Source organism: Corvus moneduloides, chromosome 5 (genome assembly GCF_009650955.1).
Source record: "Corvus moneduloides isolate bCorMon1 chromosome 5, bCorMon1.pri, whole genome shotgun sequence".
NCBI classification, from domain to species: domain Eukaryota; kingdom Metazoa; phylum Chordata; class Aves; order Passeriformes; family Corvidae; genus Corvus; species Corvus moneduloides.
This window is the reverse complement of record NC_045480.1, coordinates 684,741-707,425: the sequence shown is the minus strand read 5'-3', so window position 1 is coordinate 707,425 and position 22,685 is coordinate 684,741. Positions and strand designations below refer to the sequence as shown.

General features: G+C 61.2%; 2 protein-coding genes across 2 annotated transcripts in view; one reads left to right on the top strand and one right to left on the bottom strand.

Annotated features, from left to right (window-relative positions):
- Window positions 1–8,113, bottom strand: part of RAB11FIP5 (RAB11 family interacting protein 5) — a 38,390-nt gene extending 30,277 nt beyond the window's left edge. The window contains exon 1 of the mRNA XM_032108592.1: window positions 7,710–8,113. Coding sequence (XP_031964483.1) covers window positions 7,710–8,089 — 380 coding nt within the window. The 5' untranslated portion in view covers window positions 8,090–8,113. The remainder of the gene's footprint in view (window positions 1–7,709) is intronic.
- A 12,349-nt stretch (window positions 8,114–20,462) lies between these two features.
- Window positions 20,463–22,481, top strand: LOC116444053 (homeobox protein not2-like). Its single transcript, XM_032109108.1, is given in 4 exon segments — window positions 20,463–20,664; window positions 21,516–21,700; window positions 22,189–22,272; window positions 22,275–22,481. Coding segments are annotated over 4 exon segments (678 nt in total).
- Window positions 22,482–22,685: the final 204 nt, after the last annotated feature.

Here is a 22,685-nt window from a genome sequence, read left to right as displayed (position 1 = left end):
AGCTGCAGGAGGACACAGACACATCCCAGCCCCGAGCCAGAGGCTCTTCCCAGGCTGCTCCAGGCTGGCATTTACTGCTGATTCATCCCTGCAACGAGGTCAGCCCGGCTGGGCAGAAGAGCCCCAAGCCTCAAATCAAGGCTCACCCGGGCTGCTACAGTGACAGAGCAGGGCAGGGCACGGAGAAGCCAATCCAGGGAAAACACTGAGGCCGGCTCCTCTCGGCACAGCCCCCTGAGAGCCCAGCACCGGGACATTTCCCTGAGCCTGAAGCTGAGGCAGCTGGGCCAGGAGGAAGCTCACCTACCCGGGAGGGGAAGCACAGGGTGGAAAACAACCCAGCCCCGGGGAATTTTGTGCTTTTTTGTCTGGCTCCGTGTTCCTGCCCCAGCTTCCCCTGCCGGGGCTGGGAAGCCTTTTCGCAGTGCCGGTTCCCGTGTTGGTTTTGGATGGCTGCTCCTGCCAGGTGATCCCTGCAAGCTGCTAAAAGCACAGATGGAAAATAAACACAGGCTGACTCCCCTGCGGATGGAGCAGCTGAGGTGGGAAGTTCATCTCTCCAAATGTTCTTACGAGAAGTGCTCACAAACAAGGCTTGAGGCAACCAACCCCCAGCTCCTTACACAACAGAGCAGCCCAGCCCTGCTCCTCTGACAGGCTCCAGCTCCAACAGGACCAGCTCCAGAGGGGCTGCGCATCAGGAATGAAGAGCAGGAGCCGTGTGGAAGGGCAGGAAGCCTTGGGCATGGTGCTGGTGCTCCACTGGGACAACTGGAACCCAGGTGAGAAAATCCCAGCACCAACTGGCACTTGCTGAAGGGCTCGTCCCATACCCACAAGCCAGGAACAGAGATATTGTCACTCCAGAGGGACTCAGTGGCAGGGAGCAGCCTGAAAACCAGGGAAAAGCCCAGCCCTGCTCTTGTCCCAGCTGGTGGAGCACCCCCAGGCTGTGCCCCAGGGATGGTGCTCCCGGCACGAACCCTGCTGCACATTGGTGCTCCATGGACAAGGCCCATCCTGGCACAGCCAGAGCCAAGCAGGGGATGGCATGGGATGGGATGGGATGGGATGGGACAGTTTTTGGACCAGGATAGACACCAGGAATGGAGTAGAGCTCTGAGCCACCAGGACAGTGCTGGCATGAGAGCACGGGCAGCAGCTTCATCTCAAATCACTCTGGGCTGAGAAAATCCAAGGCTTTTCCTCTCTCTAGCACAGGATGGACAGGTGGGAAGAGGGAAGGAGGGAAGATTCAAGGAGCTGTAAAACAGCATGAAACATTTACGACTGGGGACAGCAACAGCAGGAGTCAGGACACGATCACCTCAGCTGGATTTATCCACTCACACTCCACAGCATCCACGGTTTGTGCCCTCCCAGCTGCCAACCACCCTTGTGGTCACCGAGTGACCTGAGCTGCCTGGACACCAGCAGACAGGGGACAAGGTCCCTGTGTGACACTGGCAGTGCCAGTGATCCCCTGCTCTGCTGCAAAGAATCCAAAGTTAAACCAGCCCAAACACTGAGCTCACCCTGCAGGACTGCAAAGCACCAGGAGCTGCTGCCCAGGTTCCCCGGAGCCCCTGCTCCTGGCAGCCCCTCCACGGGCACGGGGAGGGCAGGAGAAGCACGGTGTGCTGTGAATCCCTTTCCACTTCCAGCTGGGAGAAGCACCATGGTAGGGCTTGCACAGAGAACCAGCACCCAGAGGCCTGGGAATGCCTGTTCTCCAAAGGAACAGCAATCCCAGGGAAGGGACACCAATCCCAGGGAAGGGACACCAACCCCCCGGCTCCACACAGCTTAAAACACCGGCTACATCCACTGTGGGAACAGCTCACACATGGATTGCTCATCCATCACATCAACCCGTGCTCAGGAGTGAGTCAAAAGGGGGAAACGGGAAAAAGGAGTGAATCCTGAGCCCAGCAGCAGGTTCTGCTCCTTCATCCTCGGTGGATTTGTCAGTGAAGAGACCCCCTGGAAATGCAGAGCTGGGGAGGAGCCCACGGGATGCTGCTGCAGGGAAGGAGTTCCCAAACCCCCACCCTGGGCTGGGAAGCCAAACCCCGTGCCCCGGCCAGGCTTCTGATGGAGCAGGCGAATTCCATGGCAGGTCTGAGCACACCTGAGCCAGGCACAGGCTCTGACAGGCCTGGGGCAGAGAGAGAGGCACAGCAGGGGCTCAAAGGCCATTTCCACCTGACAGTGGTGGAACGCCAGGCTTTCCCTGGACTCCTCCACCATCGAGCAGATTCCTCCAGGAGCCACAAAGAGCATCCCCCCAAAGCTCCCTGTCCTTGGGGAACAGAGCCCCCCCTCCCCCCTGCTCACCAAAGCTGCCAAGAACTTCACCAGGCTCCGGAGGGACGGGAGGAGTGACCCAGGAGGCTCCTCGAGCAGGGACTGAGCACAGCTGAACTCAGCACAGGCAACAGCACCAGCTCCCCGCAGTCTGGAGCTCTGTAGTGACAGGGGCAGGGTGTTTTCCGAGCTGCTGCAGGCTTTTGTGCAGCTGGAGGCAATCAGGGCCCTGGAAAATCTGTGCGAAACACAGGGAGAAGCCTGAGTCTGCAGCTTTTTGGGTTGTAAGATGGTGGAGGGTGATGGGCCAGTGCTCTCAGCCACCGACACGCCAGACCCAATGTGCCAGACTTGCAAAGCTGGGATCAGACCACTCAAATATCTTTTAAAAAACACAAAAAGCAGTTTTCCTGCAGCAGAACAGAGCAAGGGCCTTAAACTCTTTAAACCAGCATTGGCAACTGCATGAAAATGGGGTTAACTGGGCAGGTAGGAAAAAATTACACCCTGTGGAGCACCTTGGCCCTCTGCCCTGGGCTCCCAGCTTGGGGCAAACACTTGCCTGGGGTCAGCTGGCCACTACAGATTAGATCCCAGCCCTGGCCACCACGGGTGCCATCCCAGCCCTGGCTGCCCGCAGTGCCGCCCGCAGCATAGCATCCTGACCTGGTTTTTGGCAGCACCCACCCCCTCCTCCCTGCAGCATTTCAACACTCCAGGGCGTTTCCTGCCTCAGCCCAGACACAACAACCCCTCGGAGCTGCATTTTCAGCCCCAAACAGAGGATTTCATCCCAGGAGCTCCCTGGTGCTCCCGGCCACCTCACAGACCCTCACCAGCCCTGCTGGGCACTGTGACCACAGGGAAAAGGGCTCTTTGCCCTTGGACTCAAACCTCCCATCCCAAATCTGTCCCAGAGCAGTGACTTTGGCTGGAGAAGTTTGCTGACGGATGCTGCAGCCCCACAGAAGCCCAGAGCCCTCCCAGCAGCAGGTGCCTCCACAGCTGGGCAGGAACGGGAACGAGGAGAGGGAAGTGCAGCACGGAAGGGCTTTGGGGAAGTGGGAGCTGAGCTAATTCTGCAGAGGGAACGACTCCCCCAGACGAGTTCCCTGCCGCAGGGACACCGAGGGCCGGCGCTCCCAGCCCAGGCAGCAGCCAGGGAGCAGCTGCAAGTCACTGCAGGAACACGGAGCCAGGACTGCTGACTCCTGCTGCACTCAGGGCCCCCTCAAACACAGATCCCAGCGCTGCACAGCCCTGGCGTTGGGGCTCTGGCAGGTCTGTGCTTGCACCTCTAACATCTCCCGTGTCCCAGGGGCTGGGAGGCCTTTGGGACAGAAGGCAAATGGAAATGGTACCTCAGAGAGGGAGAGAGCAGGGAGTGGACACTGAGGGCTTGCTTTAGCCAGCCCAGCGTATCTTGGACGTTTGCTGCTTCCCCCCACCATCAGCCTCACACTCACATAGCAAAATCAAGGATCTTCTGGGTTCCCAAGCAGGGAGATCCAAGGTCCAGTCCTGCAGGTGTTTCCAGGCACCTCCTGTCCCCCCTCAATGTCCCCCCACCACGCTGCTCACCCAAGGGGTGCTACAACTTGGCCACGGGAAAGGTCTCCAAGTCCACTGGGGACAAGGCATGGAGGAACAGGACACAGGGAATGGCTTCCCAGTGCCAGAGGGCAGGGCTGGATGGGATACTGGGAAGGAATTGTTCTCTGTGAGGGTGGGCAGGCCCTGGCACAGGGTGCCCAGAGCAGCTGGGGCTGCCCCTGGATCCCTGGCAGTGTCCAAGGCCAGGCTGGATGGAGCTTGGAAGACCCTGGGACAGTGGGAGCTGTCCCTGCCCATGGCATGGGTGGCACTGGATGACTTTTACAGTCCCTTCCACCCCAAACCACTCTGGGATTCTCTGATTCCATGCAAACCCACCCTGATGTCTCTTGGATGGAACCCTGTTTCCCTGGATGCACTTCCAGCTTTCCCAGGTGCCTGCTGATGGGCTGGGTGTGGAGGGGACACTCCCTGGCTCACTGCCACCCCACAGGATGAGCCCCCACAGGGGACTCCAAGGGCATTTCCTGGATGGTGGGAAGCAGAAGCAGCAGCTGCCTTGTGAGTTCCCAAAAACCCCTCTTTTCCTGGGCTGGATCCTGGTTTTGCAGGGACTGAGCACACGACAGGGAACTGCAGGATCAGCTCAGGGGAGGGAGGTGAGGACCAGCAGCGTCCTGCCCAGGGTTCTCTGGATGCACAAAGGCTCAAGTGCAAAGGGGGAAATGATGCTCGGAGCTTGCTGTGCCTGCCAACCCCAATCCCTGGAGCTGCCCGAGCGTGGGACAAACCCTGGGATGCCCAAAACGGCCATGAGAGCTCTCAGGCTGCTCTTGTGCAACTCCAGGAGTTGATTTTCTTCTGGCAAAGCACTGAAATGACCCAGAGTGAGCCGCACGAGGCAGCTCGTAAACACCCCCAGCGGCTCCTTCCCGGAGAAGTGCCCAGGTTTGACGAACATTTTCCACCGAGCTGAAAACAAGGATAATAATTATCACCGGTGAAGTTTCTGTGCAATAAAAATCAGCAGGGAAATGGGAGCAAGGTCAGCACACTGACAATGGATCCTTTGCTGGAGCAGGCTCCCACTCCAGCTGGCAGCAGGGCTGTGCCCGGAGCGAGGGGCGCGGACGGGATCCCAGAACCCGGCGCGTGGCAGAGGCTCAGCCCCACAGCCCCGTTATCTCCCCGGCACAGGCCTGGGTGGGCTCAGCAGGGCCGGCCCCGAGGGTGGGAGCCTCTGTTTGTTTTGCTCTTTTTTAATCTGGGACTCAAAGTTTCCTCCTAAACAAAGTTGTTTCCAGCGGGGCCAGGCCAGACGTCGGAGCCGATTGGAAGCTCTCAAAGAGCCAGAACCCCCTGAGCTCCCCATGATCCTTCTCCCACTTGGCTGGACAAGCTCCAGCCCCTGGGACTCTCCTCCAAACAACAGTGCAGCCCCTCCACGCTGCAGAGCTGCCACCCACCCTCGGGACACCTCCAGCGCTGGGGCTGGAGCGAGCGGAGGTGCTCGGGGCACAGGGTGAGAGCTTCCGTCGTCTTTTCCGTGCTCACTTCCATCCTCAGGGGCCACGGATGAAAATAAAGAGTTTTAAAAGCTCTTGTGATCCCGAATGCCACAAGGGGAAGTGAATTTTCCTTATGCAAGCAAAGCTACAGGAAGGGAGGGAGACAGACAGCAAATGAGAGAATCATGGAATGGGCTGGGCTGGAAGGGACCTTAAAGCTCATCCCATCCCACCCCTGCCATGGGCAGGGACACCTCCCACTGTGCCAGGCTGCTCCAAGCCCCAATGTCCAGCCTGGCCTTGGACACTGCCAGGGATCCAGGGGCAGCCACAGCTGCTCTGGGCACCCTGTGCCAGGGCCTGCCCACCCTCACAGAGAACAAATCCCTCCCCCAATATCCCACCCATCCCTGCCCTCTGGCACTGGGAAGCCACTCCCTGTGTCCTGTGCCTCCATCCCTTGCTCCCAGTCCCTCTCCAGCTCTCCTGGAGCCCCTTCAGGCACTGGAAGGTCTCTCTGAAGCCTCCTCCAAAGCCCCCAGCCCAGATCCCCCCTTGGCTGCAGGACCGGTGTCACGGGGTGACCGTGGCCATGGCGTGGGGTCCAGCCAGGCTGGACGTTGCTCCCGTGGGATTAATGGCCCCTGACAAGACCTTTGAGACGGGACCGAGCCTTGGCGGGGCCTCGCGGGGCTCCTGCTTTGCACAGCTCCACAGAAACCTGTCCCCCCGGAGCGGGGCTCTCCCCAGGCCCCTGCCCCAGCTCCCGGCTCGTTCCCCAAGCCCCGGAGTTGTTCTACATCTCCCTGTTGTGTCTCTCTCAAGGCCCCGCAGTCGGCGCTGGTTTCAATTAGGCCCCAAGAATCCCGACCCAGCTCCTCCGACACCGCCCGGCCTCCCGGCGTTTTGCTAAGAAAAGCAAAATAAACGCCGGGGGGAAACTCCCAGCCAGTGACTGCGGGGCTGCTCATTTCTGCTCCCTGCCCACGCTCCCATTTTAGGGCAGCCGGGAGTCTCCAAGGCTGTGGAGCTGCGTTTCTCCACGGGAAAAGTTCTTCCAATCCCTTTTCACGCTAATCAATGCGCTGCCCCGGGTAGGAGGGCGAGGGAGGCTCCTCTCCAAGCCCGCAGCTTCGGGCAGCGAGCCAGCAGAATTCCCGGGATTCGGGGGGCCAGGGAACAGGGGGGACGCTGCCGGAGGCCCAGCCAGGTCTGCATGGAACAAAGCCCCCAAAACGCCTTCCCTAAAGGAATTTCAGCCACATTCCTGCATTTTTTGTGCATGGCAAAGGCTCGAAAACATTACGATTGTTTGAAACCCTTCTGGGGAAGGAAGAGGATCAGCAATTCCCCCCACGCACAGGGATTTGTGCTGGAGGCAGCACGGGGCTGGGGTCTGCACCCCCAAACTGGGGACCCTCCTGCGGCACCGTCAAAAAGCAGGTGACAACAGGGGGGCTGCAAAGCCACCGCAGCCATCAGGGGACAAACCACGAGTGCAGCTGTGCCACGGCTTCCCAGGAGAGACAGACCCCGGGAAAACCCTGCCGGGATCAGACAGACCTCGGGCCATCCTGTCCCCCGGGACCCCCGTCCAGGGGGGATGGATCGATTCCCTTCCATGGGGACGGAGAGACCCCGAGCCAGCCCCTCTTCCAGGACACCTTCCTGGAGCACACGTGGTGTCCCACCCCTGCCACCATGTCCTTCCTGGAGCATCCACAGGCCCCGCGATCCCCCGTGTCCTTCCGGGGTCACACACGGCCCCACGCCAGCCCACCCTCGGGACACTTTCCCAGGGCCCCCTGAGACCCTTCCTGAGGCGGGCACGGCCCACGGATGGTGGATGAATGCCTGGAAAGCCCTTCCCGGGGCACGCCTGGACCCCGCCACACCCTAATCCCTGTGGCACTTCCCTGGGGTGTCCATGGAACCCGTGATGTCCTTCCTCCTCCAACACCCGCGCTGGGTACCCAGGGACCCCGCAGTGCCCGTCCGGGGCCACACGGGGGTCCAGTGACAGCCATGCCAGGGCACCTGGGGGCTCCCTGTGCCCACCCTGGGGCACGCAGCGACCCCGCCGCCCCTCCAGGGATACCGGGGATGCCGTGACACCACGCTGGGACACACCAGGACCACACGACACCAATCCCAGGGCACACGGGGGTTCCATGTGCCCACCCTGGGGCACACGGTGACCCCCTGGCGCCCGTCCTGGGGTTCCCAGTGTCCCCCTGACGCCCACCAAGGGCACCCAGTGTCCCCCTGACGCCCACCCAGGGCCCCTCGGTGCCCCCGCAGCCCCAGCCCGGCCCCTCCCGTGCCGTGCCCCGCACTCACCGCTCGTCGGGCTCGCGGCCGCGCTGCCGGGCGGGCTCCAGCGGCACCAGGGCCTGGCCCAGGAACCGGTCCATGCCCACGAGCACCCGGTGCATCACGGTGAGCAACAGCTCGGCGCGGAGCCCGGGCTCGGGGGGCAGCTCGAAGGCACATTCCTCCTTCCACTCGGGGCTGCCGCCGCTCTTCTCGGCCACCGAGGTGCTGTACTTCTCGCGGCCCAGCTGGATCACGGTGTACGCGTCGCTGCCGCCCGCTTTGCCGCCGCCGCCGCCGCCCTTGCAGCGCAGCCCGCGAGCCCGCACCACCGTCACCTGGACGTGCGTGGGCAGCCAGGCCGGGCAGCCCTCGGCGGGCAGCGCGGCCGCCCGCAGCAGCGCCATGGCCGGGCCGGGCCGGGCCGGGCAGGGCAGGGCAGGGCAGGGCAGGGCCGGGGAGAAGCGGCCGGGCCGGGCCGGGCCCCGCTCCGGAGCCGCCGCTGCCGCAGCGCGAGCGACACCGCCGGCCCCGCCCACAACTGCCCTGGGCCCGCCCCCGCCCGGCGTTAGCCCCGCCCTCCCCGCGTTAGCCACGCCCACGAGCCGCTCCGACCCCGCCCCGTCCCATAGCCACGCCCCGGCCATGCCCCGGCCCCGCCCCGCCACGCCCCGGCCACGCCCCGGCCACGCCCCGGCCACGCCCCGGCCACGCCCCGGCCACGCCACGCCCGGCTGGAACGGGAGCGAGGGGGCGGGGCCGGGGCGGGGCCGGGGGACGCCCAGTCCCGGTGCGGTCACACCCGGGCGGTCACACCCGGGCGGTCACACCCGGGCGGTCACACCCCGGCGGTCACACCCCGGCGGTCACACCCCTGTCCCCGCAGCCTGGGCAGCGCGGGCACTGCATCCTCAGCGTGGCCCTGCCTGTCTGTCCCCCAGACCCCGCCACGGGCATGGTGTGCACGTGTGTGCGAGCACAGGTGTGTCCCTGTACATAAAGGAACACGCAGCTGTGTCTGTGCCCAGGTGTGCCCATACCCAGGTGTGCCAGTTCCCATGTGTGTCCATGCCCAGGTGTGTCCATGCCCAAGTGTGTCCATGCCCAAGTGTGTCCGTGCCCAGGTGTGTCCGTGCCCAGGTGTGTCCATTCCCAAGCATGTCCATTCCCAGGTGTGTCCGTGCCCACGTGTGTCCATTCCCAGGTGTGCCCATTCCCAGGTGTGCCCATGCCCCAGTGTGCCCATTCCCAGCTGTGTCCGTGCCCAGGTATGCCCATTCCCAAGTGTGTCTGTGCCCAGGTATGTCCGTGCCCAGGCGTGTCCATGCCCACGTGTGTCCGTGCCCAGGTGTGTCCACTCCCAAGTGTGTCCGTTCCCAGGTGTGTCCATGCCCAAGTGTGTCCATGCCCAGGTGTGTCCATGCCCAGGTGTGTCCATTCCCAGGTGTGTCCATTCCCAGGTGTGTCCATGCCCACGTGTGTCCATTCCCAGGTGTGTCCGTTCCCAAGTGTGTCCATTCCCAGGTGTGTCCGTGCCCAGGTGTGTCCGTTCCCAGGTGTGTCCATGCCCAGGTGTGTCCGTTCCCAGGTGTGTCCATTCCCATGTGTGTCCATTCCCAGGTGTGTCCATTCCCAGGTGTGTCCGTTCCCAAGTGTGTCCGTTCCCAGGTGTGCCCATTCCCAGGTGTGTCCGTTCCCAAGTGTGTCCATTCCCAAGTGTGTCCGTTCCCAGGTGTGTCCATGCCCAGGTGTGCCCGTTCCCAGGTGTGTCCATTCCCAGGTGTGTCCGTTCCCAGGTGTGTCCATGCCCACGTGTGTCCATGCCCAGGTGTGTCCATTCCCACGTGTGTCCATTCCCAGGTGTGCCCGTTCCCAGGTGTGCCCGTTCCCAGGTGTGTCCATTCCCAGGTGTGTCCACTCCCAAGTGTGTCCATGCCCACGTGTGTCCGTTCCCAGGTGTGTCCGTTCCCAGGTGTGTCCATGCCCAGATGTGTCCATTCCCAGGTGTGCCCATGCCCACGTGTGTCCACTCCCAAGTGTGTCCATGCCCACGTGTGTCCGTGCCCACGTGTGTCCACTCCCAAGTGTGTCCATGCCCACGTGTGCCCGTTCCCAGGTGTGTCCGTTCCCAGGTGTGTCCATGCCCAGGTGTGTCCGTTCCCAGGTGTGTCCATGCCCAGGTGTGTCCATGCCCACGTGTGTCCGTTCCCAGGTGTGTCCATGCCCAAGTGTGTCCATGCCCACGTGTGTCCGTGCCCAGTTGTGTCCATGCTCAGGTGTGTCCATGCCCAGGTGTGTCCATGCCCACGTGTGTCCGTGCCCAGGTGTGTCCACTCCCAAGTGTGTCCATGCCCAAGTGTGTCCATTCCCAGGTGTGTCCATGCCCACGTGTGTCCGTGCCCAGGTGTGTCCACTCCCAAGTGTGTCCGTTCCCAGGTGTGTCCATGCTCAAGTGTGTCCATTCCCAGGTGTGTCCATGCCCACGTGTGTCCATTCCCAGGTGTGTCCGTTCCCAAGTGTGTCCATTCCCAGGTGTGTCCGTGCCCAGGTGTGTCCGTTCCCAGGTGTGTCCATTCCCATGTGTGTCCATTCCCAGGTGTGTCCATTCCCAGGTGTGTCCGTTCCCAGGTGTGTCCATGCCCAGGTGTGCCCGTTCCCAGGTGTGTCCATTCCCAGGTGTGTCCGTTCCCAGGTGTGTCCATGCCCACGTGTGTCCATGCCCAGGTGTGTCCATGCCCACGTGTGTCCATTCCCAGGTGTGCCCGTTCCCAGGTGTGCCCGTTCCCAGGTGTGTCCGTTCCCAGGTGTGTCCACTCCCAAGTGTGTCCATGCCCACGTGTGTCCGTTCCCAGGTGTGTCCGTTCCCAGGTGTGTCCATGCCCACGTGTGTCCGTTCCCAGGTGTGTCCATGCCCAGATGTGTCCATTCCCAGGTGTGTCCATGCCCACGTGTGTCCACTCCCAAGTGTGTCCATGCCCACGTGTGTCCGTGCCCACGTGTGTCCACTCCCAAGTGTGTCCATGCCCACGTGTGCCCGTTCCCAGGTGTGTCCGTTCCCAGGTGTGTCCATGCCCAGGTGTGTCCGTTCCCAGGTGTGTCCATGCCCAGGTGTGTCCATGCCCACGTGTGTCCGTTCCCAGGTGTGTCCATGCCCAAGTGTGTCCATGCCCACGTGTGTCCGTGCCCAGTTGTGTCCATGCTCAGGTGTGTCCGTTCCCAAGTGTGTCCATTCCCAGGTGTGTCCGTGCCCAGGTGTGTCCGTGCCCAGGTGTGTCCATGCTCAGGTGTGTCCATTCCCAGGTGTGTCCATGCCCAGGTGTGTCCATGCCCACGTGTGTCCGTTCCCAGGTGTGTCCATTCCCAGGTGTGTCCGTGCCCAGGTGTGTCCATGCCCACGTGTGTCCATTCCCAGGTGTGTCCGTTCCCAGGTGTGTCCATTCCCAGGTGTGTCCATTCCCAGGTGTGTCCATGCCCAGGTGTGTCCATGCTCAGGTGTGTCCGTTCCCAGGTGTGTCCATTCTCAGGTGTGTCCATGCCCAGCTGTGCCCCTGCCCAGATGTGTCCATGCTCAGGTGTGTCCGTTCCCAGGTGTGTCCATTCCCAGGTGTGTCCATGCCCAGCTGTGCCCCTGCCCACACCTCCCACCTGTGTGTGCCCCCCGGCTGCCGGACCCCTCCGGGCCGCTCTCCTGTCACCACACACACGAGGGAGCAGATTCCCGGTGTCCCCACGGATTATCCCGGTGGCACCGAGCCACGCGCGCCCTTCCCCGTCCCAAGCTTCCCAGGCCGGGGCAGGTGAGGGACACCAGAGTCCCCGCGGGGGCCCCAATCCCAACATCCCATTAAACCCCGTCCGCTGCCCCAGAGCTCCGGCGCTGCCGCCGTTCCCGGTGCCGGGAGCAAGGTCACGGAGCCGTGCGGGGCGCGGGCGCCGATGCCGCGCTGATAAGGGGTGCCCGGGGCAGCGGGGTCGGAGCCTGCCGTGCTCTATCGCTCCCATCTCCCGCTCCGGCCCCGCGGCTCCCGGGGCGTCCGTTCCGCTCCAGCGCGGGGACACCGGACGGGCCCTGAGGTCCCTTCCAGCCCCCCCCATTCCGCGGTTCCCGAGTCCCTTTCTTTGCTTTTGGGGCTCCTGCTCACCCCAAACGCTGCTGACGGGGTTCTGAGCTCAGGTAGAGCCACATTTCACCCCGAGAAGCCTCCGAGCAAATGCACAAACTGCGGAAAATCCCGTGTTTTCTCCGTTGGGATGTGCTGCCCCAGCCGTATTCAAATACCCCATTAAAATATGCTTCATAGGGGAATAAAAAACCTACACTGGGAATTTCTTATCGCCCCTGAGATGCACTAAAATCCAATTATCCCTCCAGTCCAGGGCCTGTTCCCACTCTGCCGGCCACCTCTTATCCCTGCTCAGCATCTGCTTTTGATTTTCCCTTCTTTTGATTGTTTTCCCCCATTTTTTTATGCTCTGATTATCTCTCCTCTCGCCACATCTCCTCTCCGCTACTTCCCATCTTTTACCTCCATAATTGGGATTTTTTTCCATCTCCCTTCACCTTCCCTGCTCTCCTCCTATTTATTTATTTATTCATCTCTTTGATTTCATGCTCACCTCTGCATTCGATGCATAAGGACGGTTTTTAATTACCTCTGAAATCAATTACTGTATTTTTTATTCCACTCTGGAATCAAAGGGAACTCGGGGATCCTTCGCAGCATCCTCAGCGAGCTGGGCTCAGTGAAATTTTGCTTTAATTTTTGCTCCTACTTTAATTTTTGGCTTTAACTTTTCCTTCAGCTTTAATTTCTGCTTTAGCTTTAATCTCTGCTGAAATTTCATTTTTCCTTCAATTTTAGTTTATTTTTTTCCTTTCATTTCTCCCTCAACTTTAACTTTTCCTTCAATTTTTGACTAACTTGATTTTTTCTTCCTCCTCCACGGAATCTCCCTCCCCCAGCTCTCCCTGATGCTCCCCTAAAACACTGCAGTGACATCCTGGATGGGGACTCGTGACAAACCCCACTCCCATCCCAGGAACAAGCTGGAAAACAACACAAAAACAATGATTTTGCTCTTTTCCTCCACTTTTGGTCCCAAATCCCTCTCTCCATCCCAGCTGCTCGCCCTGGGAGCTACCCAGCCTGGAGCTGCCCCTCTGTGGGGATGGGAAAAGCTCCTTGTTGGGGCTGCAGAGAAATGGAATTTCCAAGGGAGAGAGGAAAACACTGCAGGAACGTCGGGAGCTGCATGATGGGATGTGGGATTGGGGGGCTGGGATCCCATTCCCAGAGCTCGTTGGTCCTTTGGAGCCATTTTAGGGTGGTGCTGGGAGCCAGGGAGGGAGCGACTGCACCGACAGCCCTGGAGGGAAGGGAAGAGGTGAAGGAAGAGCCAGAGCTGGGAACGCAGAACCTCAAAGGTGTGAGAGGCTGGAAACGACCCCAAAACCCCCAGCCCTGGGCTGATCCCAGCGTGGGCAGCAGGAAAGGTGGGAATTCTGTCCCTGGGCCCCCTCAGGTGAGAGCCCACCTGCAGAGCTGCCCCAGCCCTGGGGCCAAGAGCAGAAGGACGTGGAGCTGCTGGAGAGAGCCCAGAGGAGGCCCCGGAGCTGCTCCAGGCCTGGAGCCCCTCTGCTCTGGAGGCAGCCTGGGAGAGCTGGGAATGTTGCCCTGGAGAAGGGAAGGAGCCAGGGAGAGCTGCGAGCCCCTTGCAGGGCCTAAAGGGGCTCCAGGAGAGCTGCAGAGGGACTGGGGCCAAGGCCTGGAGGGCCAGGAGGCAGGGAATGGCTTCCCAGTGGGAAAGGGGAGCTTGGGCTGGGATGTTGGGAAGGAATTGCTGGCTGGGAGGGTGGGGAGGGGCTGGGCTGGAATTGCCAGAGCAGCTGGGGCTGCCCCTGGATCCCTGGGAATGTCCAAGGCCAGGCTGGACACTGGGGCTTGGATCCACCTGGGATAGTGGGAGGTGTCCCTGCCCATGGCACTGGATGATCTTTATGGTCCCTTCCATGGTTCCATGGAATCTCTTCCCCAAGGCTCCACATCCCTGCAAACATTCCCACCACCATCAAAACACCCCCCAAACCCGGACACACGGCCCGGGACTGACAGCAACACCCAAACCTCCACCAGCCCCAATTTCTTGGAATCCAAGCGACAAAACTCGTGCACATCCATCGGGAAAGGGATGGAGGCCGCTGCTGGCAGTTTCCCACTGCAGAATCCCAGCTGGCAGCGCAGGGATGCCCGGGAAGGGAGGGAGGGAGCGTGGGAGGGGTGGGAGTGTGGGGGAAGGGGGCCTGAGCCAAGACAAATAAAGAGTTCAAATGGGAAACGATTAAAACTAAACTAAAGTCAAATAAATGGAAAGCGGGGGAGATAAGGCGCGGGCGCCCTCGCCGCCTATTTAACATTCATTGGATTGAATAATCAGGCCTCATTATCTCAAATTGCTGCATATTTGCCCTCAAAATGCTAATTTGAAAGTTGGCTGCGAGCGCCGTCTGCCTATTTTGACTAAAATATGATTTTGCTTCATTGTGCGGCGCTCGTAGCTCCGGGGGCATTTCCCCTGCGCCAAGCGAACGGGAATCGGCAGAAAGGGAAGGGAAAAATCACCCAACATTTATCAAAAGCTGGCCGGGGAGCAGAGCGGGGCCCTGCTTTGCGTAGAAATGGCATTTTTAGGCCTCGCAGTGAAATTAAAGCGTTATCAGGCGCTTTTCGGGATGGACGCTTTATCGCTCATCTCGGCAAGGGAAATGGGAGAAATAATTTGCTTTTATTCTGATTGTTTGGTGGAGCGGGGAGGGCTGGAGGCTCCTCCCTCCCCTCTGCCTTCCCTTGCCCCCTGTCCCCTTCACCTGCCCTTCCAGGGGGCAAAATCGACGCTCTGGGCTTTATCCAGCAGATCCCACATGGAAAATTTGCTCCATTTGATCTCCAGCCGGGATTCAGAGCATCAATCCCTCGATGTTATTACCCTTCCTAGAAGTCAATCAATGGATAATAAGGTGGGAATAGGGGCGGGAGCGGCCCCCCCATTCCCGCCGGGGATTGGGGTTAGTGAAGGGCGCCGGCTCCGGAATCGCCTCAATCCCGCGTTAGCGATGCCGGGATTCACTCCCGGCTCAGCCCCGGCACTAAAGCCCCCCCAAAGGACACATTTCTGATGCAGAGCCCAGCCTGGCCCCCCCCGCGCTGTTTGCACAGCAAACTGCAATTGTGTGGGGGATTAAGGGGGCTCCAGGGGAGGCCAAGGAGCCTTGTTGACAAATCCGGGTGGAAATCCGGCACCATCAATTCCGCGGGCGCCTCTGGATTTGGCAATGACACCGCGTGTGACTTTCCTGCTGGGCAGATGGAGGGGCGCTGACCCGCCCCGCATCGGGGGGCAGATGGTGAGAAAAGGGGCACCCACAGAGGCGCTGGTGGCCCTGGGGATGCTGCAACCCCCCGGAGCGGATTCCAGGGGGAACTCGGAGGAGTTTGGTCCTGCTGTCCCGAAATCAGCATGTGAAGGACAATCTCCCCCTTCCCATCGTCCCCAGCCCTGCTGTCCCTTGGGACACGTCCCACACCGACACCCAAAGGCTCAGCCAGAGCTTGCGTGGCTCCATGGCACCAATGCACAGAGAGGGGACAGCTCGTCACCCCCCTTTATCCACTGGGATCATCTCCGTGATAAACATCCTGGGAAAAACCTCCTGGCACTGGGGTGTCACAGCCCCAGAGTGCTCCACCCTGGTGTGTCCCATCCCACTGTCCCATCCCAGTGTGTCCCACCCTGGTGTGTCCCATCCCACTGTCCCATCCCAGTATAACCCACCCTGATGTGTCCCATCCCACTGTCCCATCCCAGTATAACCCACCCTGGTGTGTCCCATCCCACTGTCCCATCCCAGTATAACCCACCCTGATGTGTCCCATCCCACTGTCCCATCCCAGTGTGTCCCACCCTCACACGTGTGTCCCACCCCTTTATGTCCCATCCCCTATGCCAGTATGTCCCAGCCTGGTGTCCCCCAGCCCACTGCACCAGCCCAGGGTGTCCCACTCTGGTGTGTCCTTTTCTGGTGTGTCCCCATCCCGCTGTCCCCATCCTGCTGTCCATCCCAGTGCCCCCACCTCACTTTCCCCATCCCCGCTGTCCTATCCCAGTGCCCCCAGCTCACTGTCCCATCCCCGCTGTCCCCATCCCACTGTCCCCCCCTCCCTGTCCCCACCTCCTTGTCCCCATCCCACTGTCCCCCCTCCCTGTCCCCCCCTCCTTGTCCCCACCTCCTTGTCCCCATCCCACTGTCCCCCTCTCCCTGTCCCCCCTCTCCCTGTCCCCCCCTCCCTGTCCCCCCCTCCCTGTCCCCCTCTCCCTGTCCCCCCCCTCCCTGTCCCCTCCCGGTGCCACCGGGGCCCAGCGCGGTCTGGGATCGCCCTCTGGCGGTCACTGAGGGAACGGCTCCGCCGGGACCCCACTGGGACCTCACTGGGACCTCACTGGGACCTCACTGGGATCCTCCTGGGACCCCACTGGGATCCTCCTGGGGCCTCACTGGGACCTCACTGGGATCGTCCTGGGACCCTCCCCTGCGGCACCTCCCAGTCGGGATCCTCTGAGATCCGCTGACTGGGAGGCTTTGTAACTGGGATCCCGCTAACTGGGATCTCTGGATACACTCAGCAGGATCGGCCCTAACTGGCATTCCCAGTAATTGGCAGCCTGTTAATTGGGATGGATGGTGACAGCACCCTCTTTAGCTGGCAGCTGACTGGAGTTTTGCCAACTGGGATGTTCCCTAAGTGGGATCCCTGCTAACTGGGATGCTCACTAACTGGGATGTTCCCTAAGTGGGATCCCTGCTAACTGGGATGTTCACTAACTGGGATGTTCCCTTACTGGGGTGCCCCGGGTCCCTGTGGGTCAGAGATGCTCAGCACTTCAGGTGCCTTTGGAGATCAGACCCAGATTCTCCAAAAAGTGGATTTTTTGCTGGAAGTGGCTCCTTCGGCACCACCAGCATCCAAAGGAGTTTGGGTAGGGAGCAGGACCCAAGCAGAATGGGAAGGGCAGGAGAACCCCAGTTCCAAAAGCCTCAAAACAAAATAATGAAGATTATGAGGAAAAAAAATCAGCACTTTTCCTTCAGATGCGTGGAAAACGCTTTAAACATTACATATCCCTGCAGCCTCAATTCCTGAGGGATCCATCCCAGCCCTGGGAAACCCATTCCATTCCTGGGATGGGTTCAAACCCAGCCCTGGGGGGGACCTGTCCCATCCCAGCCCTGGGGGACCCTTCCCAGCCTTGGGGGACCCTTCCCAGCAGCAGGGGGACCCTTCCCAGCCCCAGGGGGACCCTTCCCAGCACCCAGCTGCCCAGCTCTGCTGCAGGACACCCCCACTCTGGGGTTTGGGGCATGTTCTCTCCCGTATCATTCAGCTACAGGTGTCATTATTTGCAGAAATTCCTCTGTTGGAGTTCTCAGCTTCCAAAAGCTCCTGCACAAGGAGTTTCTCAGGTCAGGGAAATCTGCCAGGCTTTAAAAATAGTTTTTTTCCTTATTTTTTCTGCCTTTGCACCCTCGGACAGCCAGGGTGACCTGTGCACGTCCAAGTCCTGCTTGAGAAAAGCTCCCTGGAGCTGGCTCAGGCCTGTGGAGAGAAGCAGTGGAGCTGCATATCTTGGGATGCTTAAGGGAGGGCTTTGCTCTGCATCCCAAACCCGGGTGTGAGACCTTTAATAACCGTAAAAAAGAGAGGATTTTCTTGGGGGAGGATGTGGAATTCCGATAAAATGATCCCACAAGGGACGAGGGTCAGGTCTGGATCCTCCTCAGCCACTTGATGGCAGTGGGTATCCAAACACTTCCCTGTTTTCCAGTCATTTCAGCTGAATTGGTGGAAAAGTCCCTTTTCCTGCAAACTGGGGGTGTCCATGGCCGCCGGTGCAGGGCTGGCAGTCGGATGCAAAGGGATTTTGTGGGTGAAAGGCTCTGGGAGCCGGGATGGACAGAGGGACAATGGACAGATGGATGATGGATAGAGGGATGCTGCAGGACAGAGATGGGCACAAACCCGAGGTGGGTCCTGGGGCTCCGGGATTGCCCCGAGCCTGTCCAGGGGTCCTGGAGGCTCCGTCCCTCTGCAATCCACACCTGCCCAGACGCCTGGCCCGGGACTAATGAGCAGCTTTGTCATTAATTAGCTCAGGAGCTGGAGCCTTGGGCAATTACACCTCAAAATGAGGCAGGAGCCATCCCTGGATTCACATCCCGCTCCTGGATCCCGGCCTGCTGCAAGGGGACACTGGGTTTGTGGGCAGTGACCCCAATTCCTGCCCTCCCTGCTCTTTGGCTGCACAGCAGCACCTCCCCAAATTTCTGACACCTGCCTTCCATCTCTCCAGGACAGGAGTCTCCCACCTGGAAAAGGACTGAAGGGTAGCAAACAACGACTGGCTACCTCTATCCCCTTTGTGCCCCAAATCATCCAGATCCCAACCCCATGGATGCCAAATACCACTGGGTCCCCGTATCCCTATTTTAGCCCAATATCAGCTGGATTCCAACCCCATGGATCCCAGAGAACCACTGGGCACCAACCAGGATCCCCATTTCAGCTCCAGATCATGTGATCCTGATCCCCATGGATCCCAAAGCACCACTGGGCTCCAGTATCCGAATTCCGGCCCCGTATCACCTGGATCCTGATCCCACAGGTGCTCAGGGATCCTGAGCACCCCCATCCTGGGACCACCCGGCTGTGTGAGGGTTCCTGGGGTGTTTGCTGAGCTCCGTCAAACAGAGGAGAGGAAAAAGGAATAAAAAAGGGAAAGTGCCTCCTGTCCAAACACAGCCGAGCCCGCCGAGGGCCTGCTGCCTTTTTATCTTCCCAAGGCCGTAATTAAGACCCAGTAACACCAATTCTGCCGCCCTTTCATCTCTGCCCCCTCCCCAGGGCCTTTACTCGCCCCCACCGCAGTGGCAGCGGGATGGGGTCCCTGTGCTGCTCCAGGGGATGTGGCATCGCCCCGGCACGGTGCCCGCCGCAGGATTTTATGGATTTTTGGTGCACAGACCCCGCCCTGGGAGCCTTCACCTGCAGGCTCCGGGCTGGGGGTGCCCCAGTGCCGTGGATCTGGGGGTCCCGGTGTCCACCTCCATCCCCGAGGAGCCGGGAAGCCGCAGAGCAGGGGATGCTCCTGGCCCGGGCACCGCCCCGTAATGACTTTCCCAGCTCCGGAGCGATGCTCGGGGTCATTCCCAGCTTGGAGCGCGGCAGGTTCTGGGTCTGTCCCTCGGGAAGGCCGAACGAGGGGGCTGCTGTGGCGCAGATGTGGCCCCGGCCCGACTCCCCCGCGCCCCATTTCCTCCCCAATAAAGCCCCGAGCCCCGGGGGAGGCTTTGACCGGGGCCCGCCCCCCGCCGCGCCGGCCGAGGTGTGACTTTTCCCAGCTCATTAGGAAAGCTGCGGGATTTTTAGGAATCTCAGACCCTAATGACCATCTGAATCCCATCAGCCGAGCGGGCCGAGCTCGGGGGTGCAGGGAGAGCCCCCCGCCTCTGCCACCACCACCGGGGCATCCCTGGGCCTGTCCCCTCCCCTCGCTGGCCCGGGGTGTATTGACCCCCCCAAAAGCAACTGTGCAGGGGGTGCAGGCTGGGGAGAGAATTCCGAGTGCCAAGGGGGACCCCAAGTCCCCCCCCGGGAATTTGGTGGCCTTGGGGTGACGCTGGGTGCCCCGTGCTGTCCCCTGGGCACCTGGATCCTCCTGCCTGACTAATTCAGGGCCAATGTCACCCTGTGGGAGGACACGGGGGGGGGGTCTCTGCCCCAGGGGCGGGGGGACACCCCAATGAAAGGCAGGGGAACACGGGGGGACACCCAGACAAGGGCAGGGGGACATGGGACACCATCTCACTTGGGGGCAGGGGGCTTGGGGGGCATCATTCCCATCGAGGGTAAGGTGACACGGAGGGACACCCAGTCAAGGGCAGGGGGACACGGGGAGTTACCCCACTGAAGGCAGAGAGCATGGAGGGGACACCCCAATCGAGAGCAGGGGGGCACAGAAGGGGACACCCTGTATCGAGGGCAGGGGGCACAGAAGGGGACACCCTACATCGAGGGCAGGGGGCACGGCGAGGGACACCCTGTATCGAGAACAGGGGGCACGGCGAGGGGACACCCTGGATCGAGAACAGGGGGCACAGAAGGGGACACCCTGTATTGAGGGCAGGAGGCATGGAAGGGGACACCCTACATCGAGGGCAGGGGGCACGGCGAGGGGACACCCTGTATCGAGGGCAGGGGGCACAGAAGGGGACACCCTGTATCGAGGGCAGGAGGCATGGAAGGGGACACCCTACATCGAGAACAGGGGGCACGGCGAGGGGACACCCTGGATCGAGAACAGGGGGCACGGCGAGGGGACACCCTGGATCGAGAACAGGGGGCACGGCGAGGGGACACCCTGGATCGAGAACAGGGGGCACGGCGAGGGGACACCCTGGATCGAGAACAGGGGGCACGGCGAGGGACACCCTGTATCGAGGGCAGGGGGCACGGCGAGGGGACACCCTGTATCGAGGGCAGGGGGCACGGCGAGGGGACACCCTGGATCGAGAACAGGGGGCACGGCGAGGGGCCATCCCCGCCGAGGGCAGAGGGCCGAGGAGGGGACGCGGAGCCGGTGCCGGGCGGGGCGGGGGCGGTGCCGCGGTCCCGCCCCGGTGCCCCCGGGCCCTATAAAGGCGCGGGCGGCGCTGCCCCCGGCCCCGCGATGCCGCCCCCGGCCCCGGCGCCCCCCGCCCGGCCCGGCCGCTCCTTCACCATCGCGGCGCTGCTGGGCCGCGCCTCGCCCCCCCCGCCGGCCCCGCCGCCGCTCTGGGGCTGCCCCCCGGCCCCCGGGCCGCCGCTGCCGCCGCTCTGCGCCCCCGGCTGCGGGGTCCCCCCCGCCTGGGCCGCCCGGCTCGGGGCTACAGGTACCGCTCCCCCGAACCCGCACCGGGACCCCTCCTGCTGCCGGGGCCGCCCCGCAGGGGGAACCTCCTCCTTCCTGCTTCCACAGGGGAGGCCCTCTCTTCCCGGGGGATCCCCGTCCTCCTCTCCTGGGGGACACCCCGCAGTGGGGACCTTCCTCCCCGGGGGACACTTGTCCACCTCTTCCGTGGGGACACCCCCAAGGGGGACCTCCTTCCACCACACCTAGGGGAGTCCTTTGGCCTCTCCAAATACGGGGCGCCACTGATGGGATCTCTTCCAGAAGGATCCACACCCCCCTCTCCAGCGGGAATATCTCCAAATGGGGACCTCCTTCCAGTCTCTTCAAGGGGGCACCCTTGGCTGCCTCTCCCAGGGACCCCTCTCAAGGGGGCTTTTTCCAGTGATGGTCCTGTCCACTTCTCCCCTGGGAATGTCTCCAAACAGGGGCCTGAATCCACCTCTCCCGTGGGGACATCTGCAAATGGGGATCTCCTTTCACCTCTCGAAGGGGGGATCCCTCCACAGGGATCTGTTCCAGGAGAATCCGTGCCCATCTCTCTGGGACACCCCCAGAAGGGACATCTCCAAATGGGGGAGCTCCTTCCATCTCCTCATGGGAAATTCCCTCAAAGGGATTTTTTCCATGAGGGACTTTTATCCACCTCTCCAAGGAGACCCTCAGCAAATGGGGGACCCTCTCCAAAAGCAAACCTCTTTGAAGAGGACACCTGCAAATGGGGACATTCCTTCTGCCTCTCCAGGAAAGAAGCTCCCAAGGAGGGACCCCACTCTAGAGGGGACCCCTCCAAGGGCTCCTCTCCACCCTGACCCCTCTCTCTGTCACCTCCAGGCTTCCTGATCTCCAAGTGTTGCTTCCCCCTGTTCAAAGCCAAGCCTAGCAAAGCCAAGCGTGTCCGGACCATCTTCAGCAGCGAGCAGCTGGCACGGCTGGAGCAGGAGTTCGCGCGGCAGCAGTACCTGGTGGGGCAGGAGCGCTGCCTGCTCGCCTCCTCCCTGCACCTCACCGAGGAGCAGGTGAGCTCCAGCTCCTGCTGCTGCCACCAGCAGCTCCAGGGAGGCTCCCCAGGGTGCTGGGACGTGTCCCTCAGGCTGCCTTGGGAGCCCCAGGGGTGCTGATTGCAGAGTTTCCATTAAAAGGGTGGTGGATCACAGGTGGGGAAACTGAGTCACAACGTGGCTGTCCAAGAGCCAGGAACTTGTCTCCCTCTTAAGGCTGGACTTCTCCACCACTGGCAGGTCCAGCTCCTGGGAGGCAGGGAGCAGTTTTCCATCTTGTCAGGGATAGACTGGATGCTGCCTGAGCCCAGGGGTCCATGGGGCAGCCAGGTTGGAGTAGGAGTGTGGAAGGGAATTGGTGGAGTCGCCATCCTTGAAAGAGTTCAAAAACCCGTGGGTGTGGCAGCTGGGGACATGGTTCAGTGGTGAATGTGGCAGTGCTGGGTTCATGGTTGGACTCAATGACCTTTCCAAATGTACTAATCCTATGATTCTGTGATTCCAAGGTGAAAGTCTGGTTCCAAAACCGCAGGATCAAGTGGAGGAAACAAAGCCTGGAACAGCAACAAGCCAAACTGGCCAAAATGGGTTTGGGCACCCCACAGAGGAGCCTGGACTCGCAGAGCCACCACGAGGAGGACAAGGACTTCCCAGCGGAGTCAGGGGATGGCCAGGAGGACACGTCCTCGTCCCCTGGCTCAGGGACAGCCCCTGCACAGACTGTGACAAAGAGCTGCTGAGCCACCACGGGGCCCTTTGTCCGTGTATTATAGGATGTATCATAGCTGGCAATATCTAATATATACAGGATACGCAGGGCACCCCGGGGCTTGGGGGTGAAATAAATTATTTATGCAACTCCTGGGCTCATCTTTGCAGGAATGACACCCATTCCTGCAGGGCTTGTTCCTGGGAGTGGGACCTGGGGGAGTGGGAGCCACCTGCAGCCCACCCAGAGCTCATCCCAGAGGTGTTGGGAGCTTGGACATCTCACAGCTCAGGG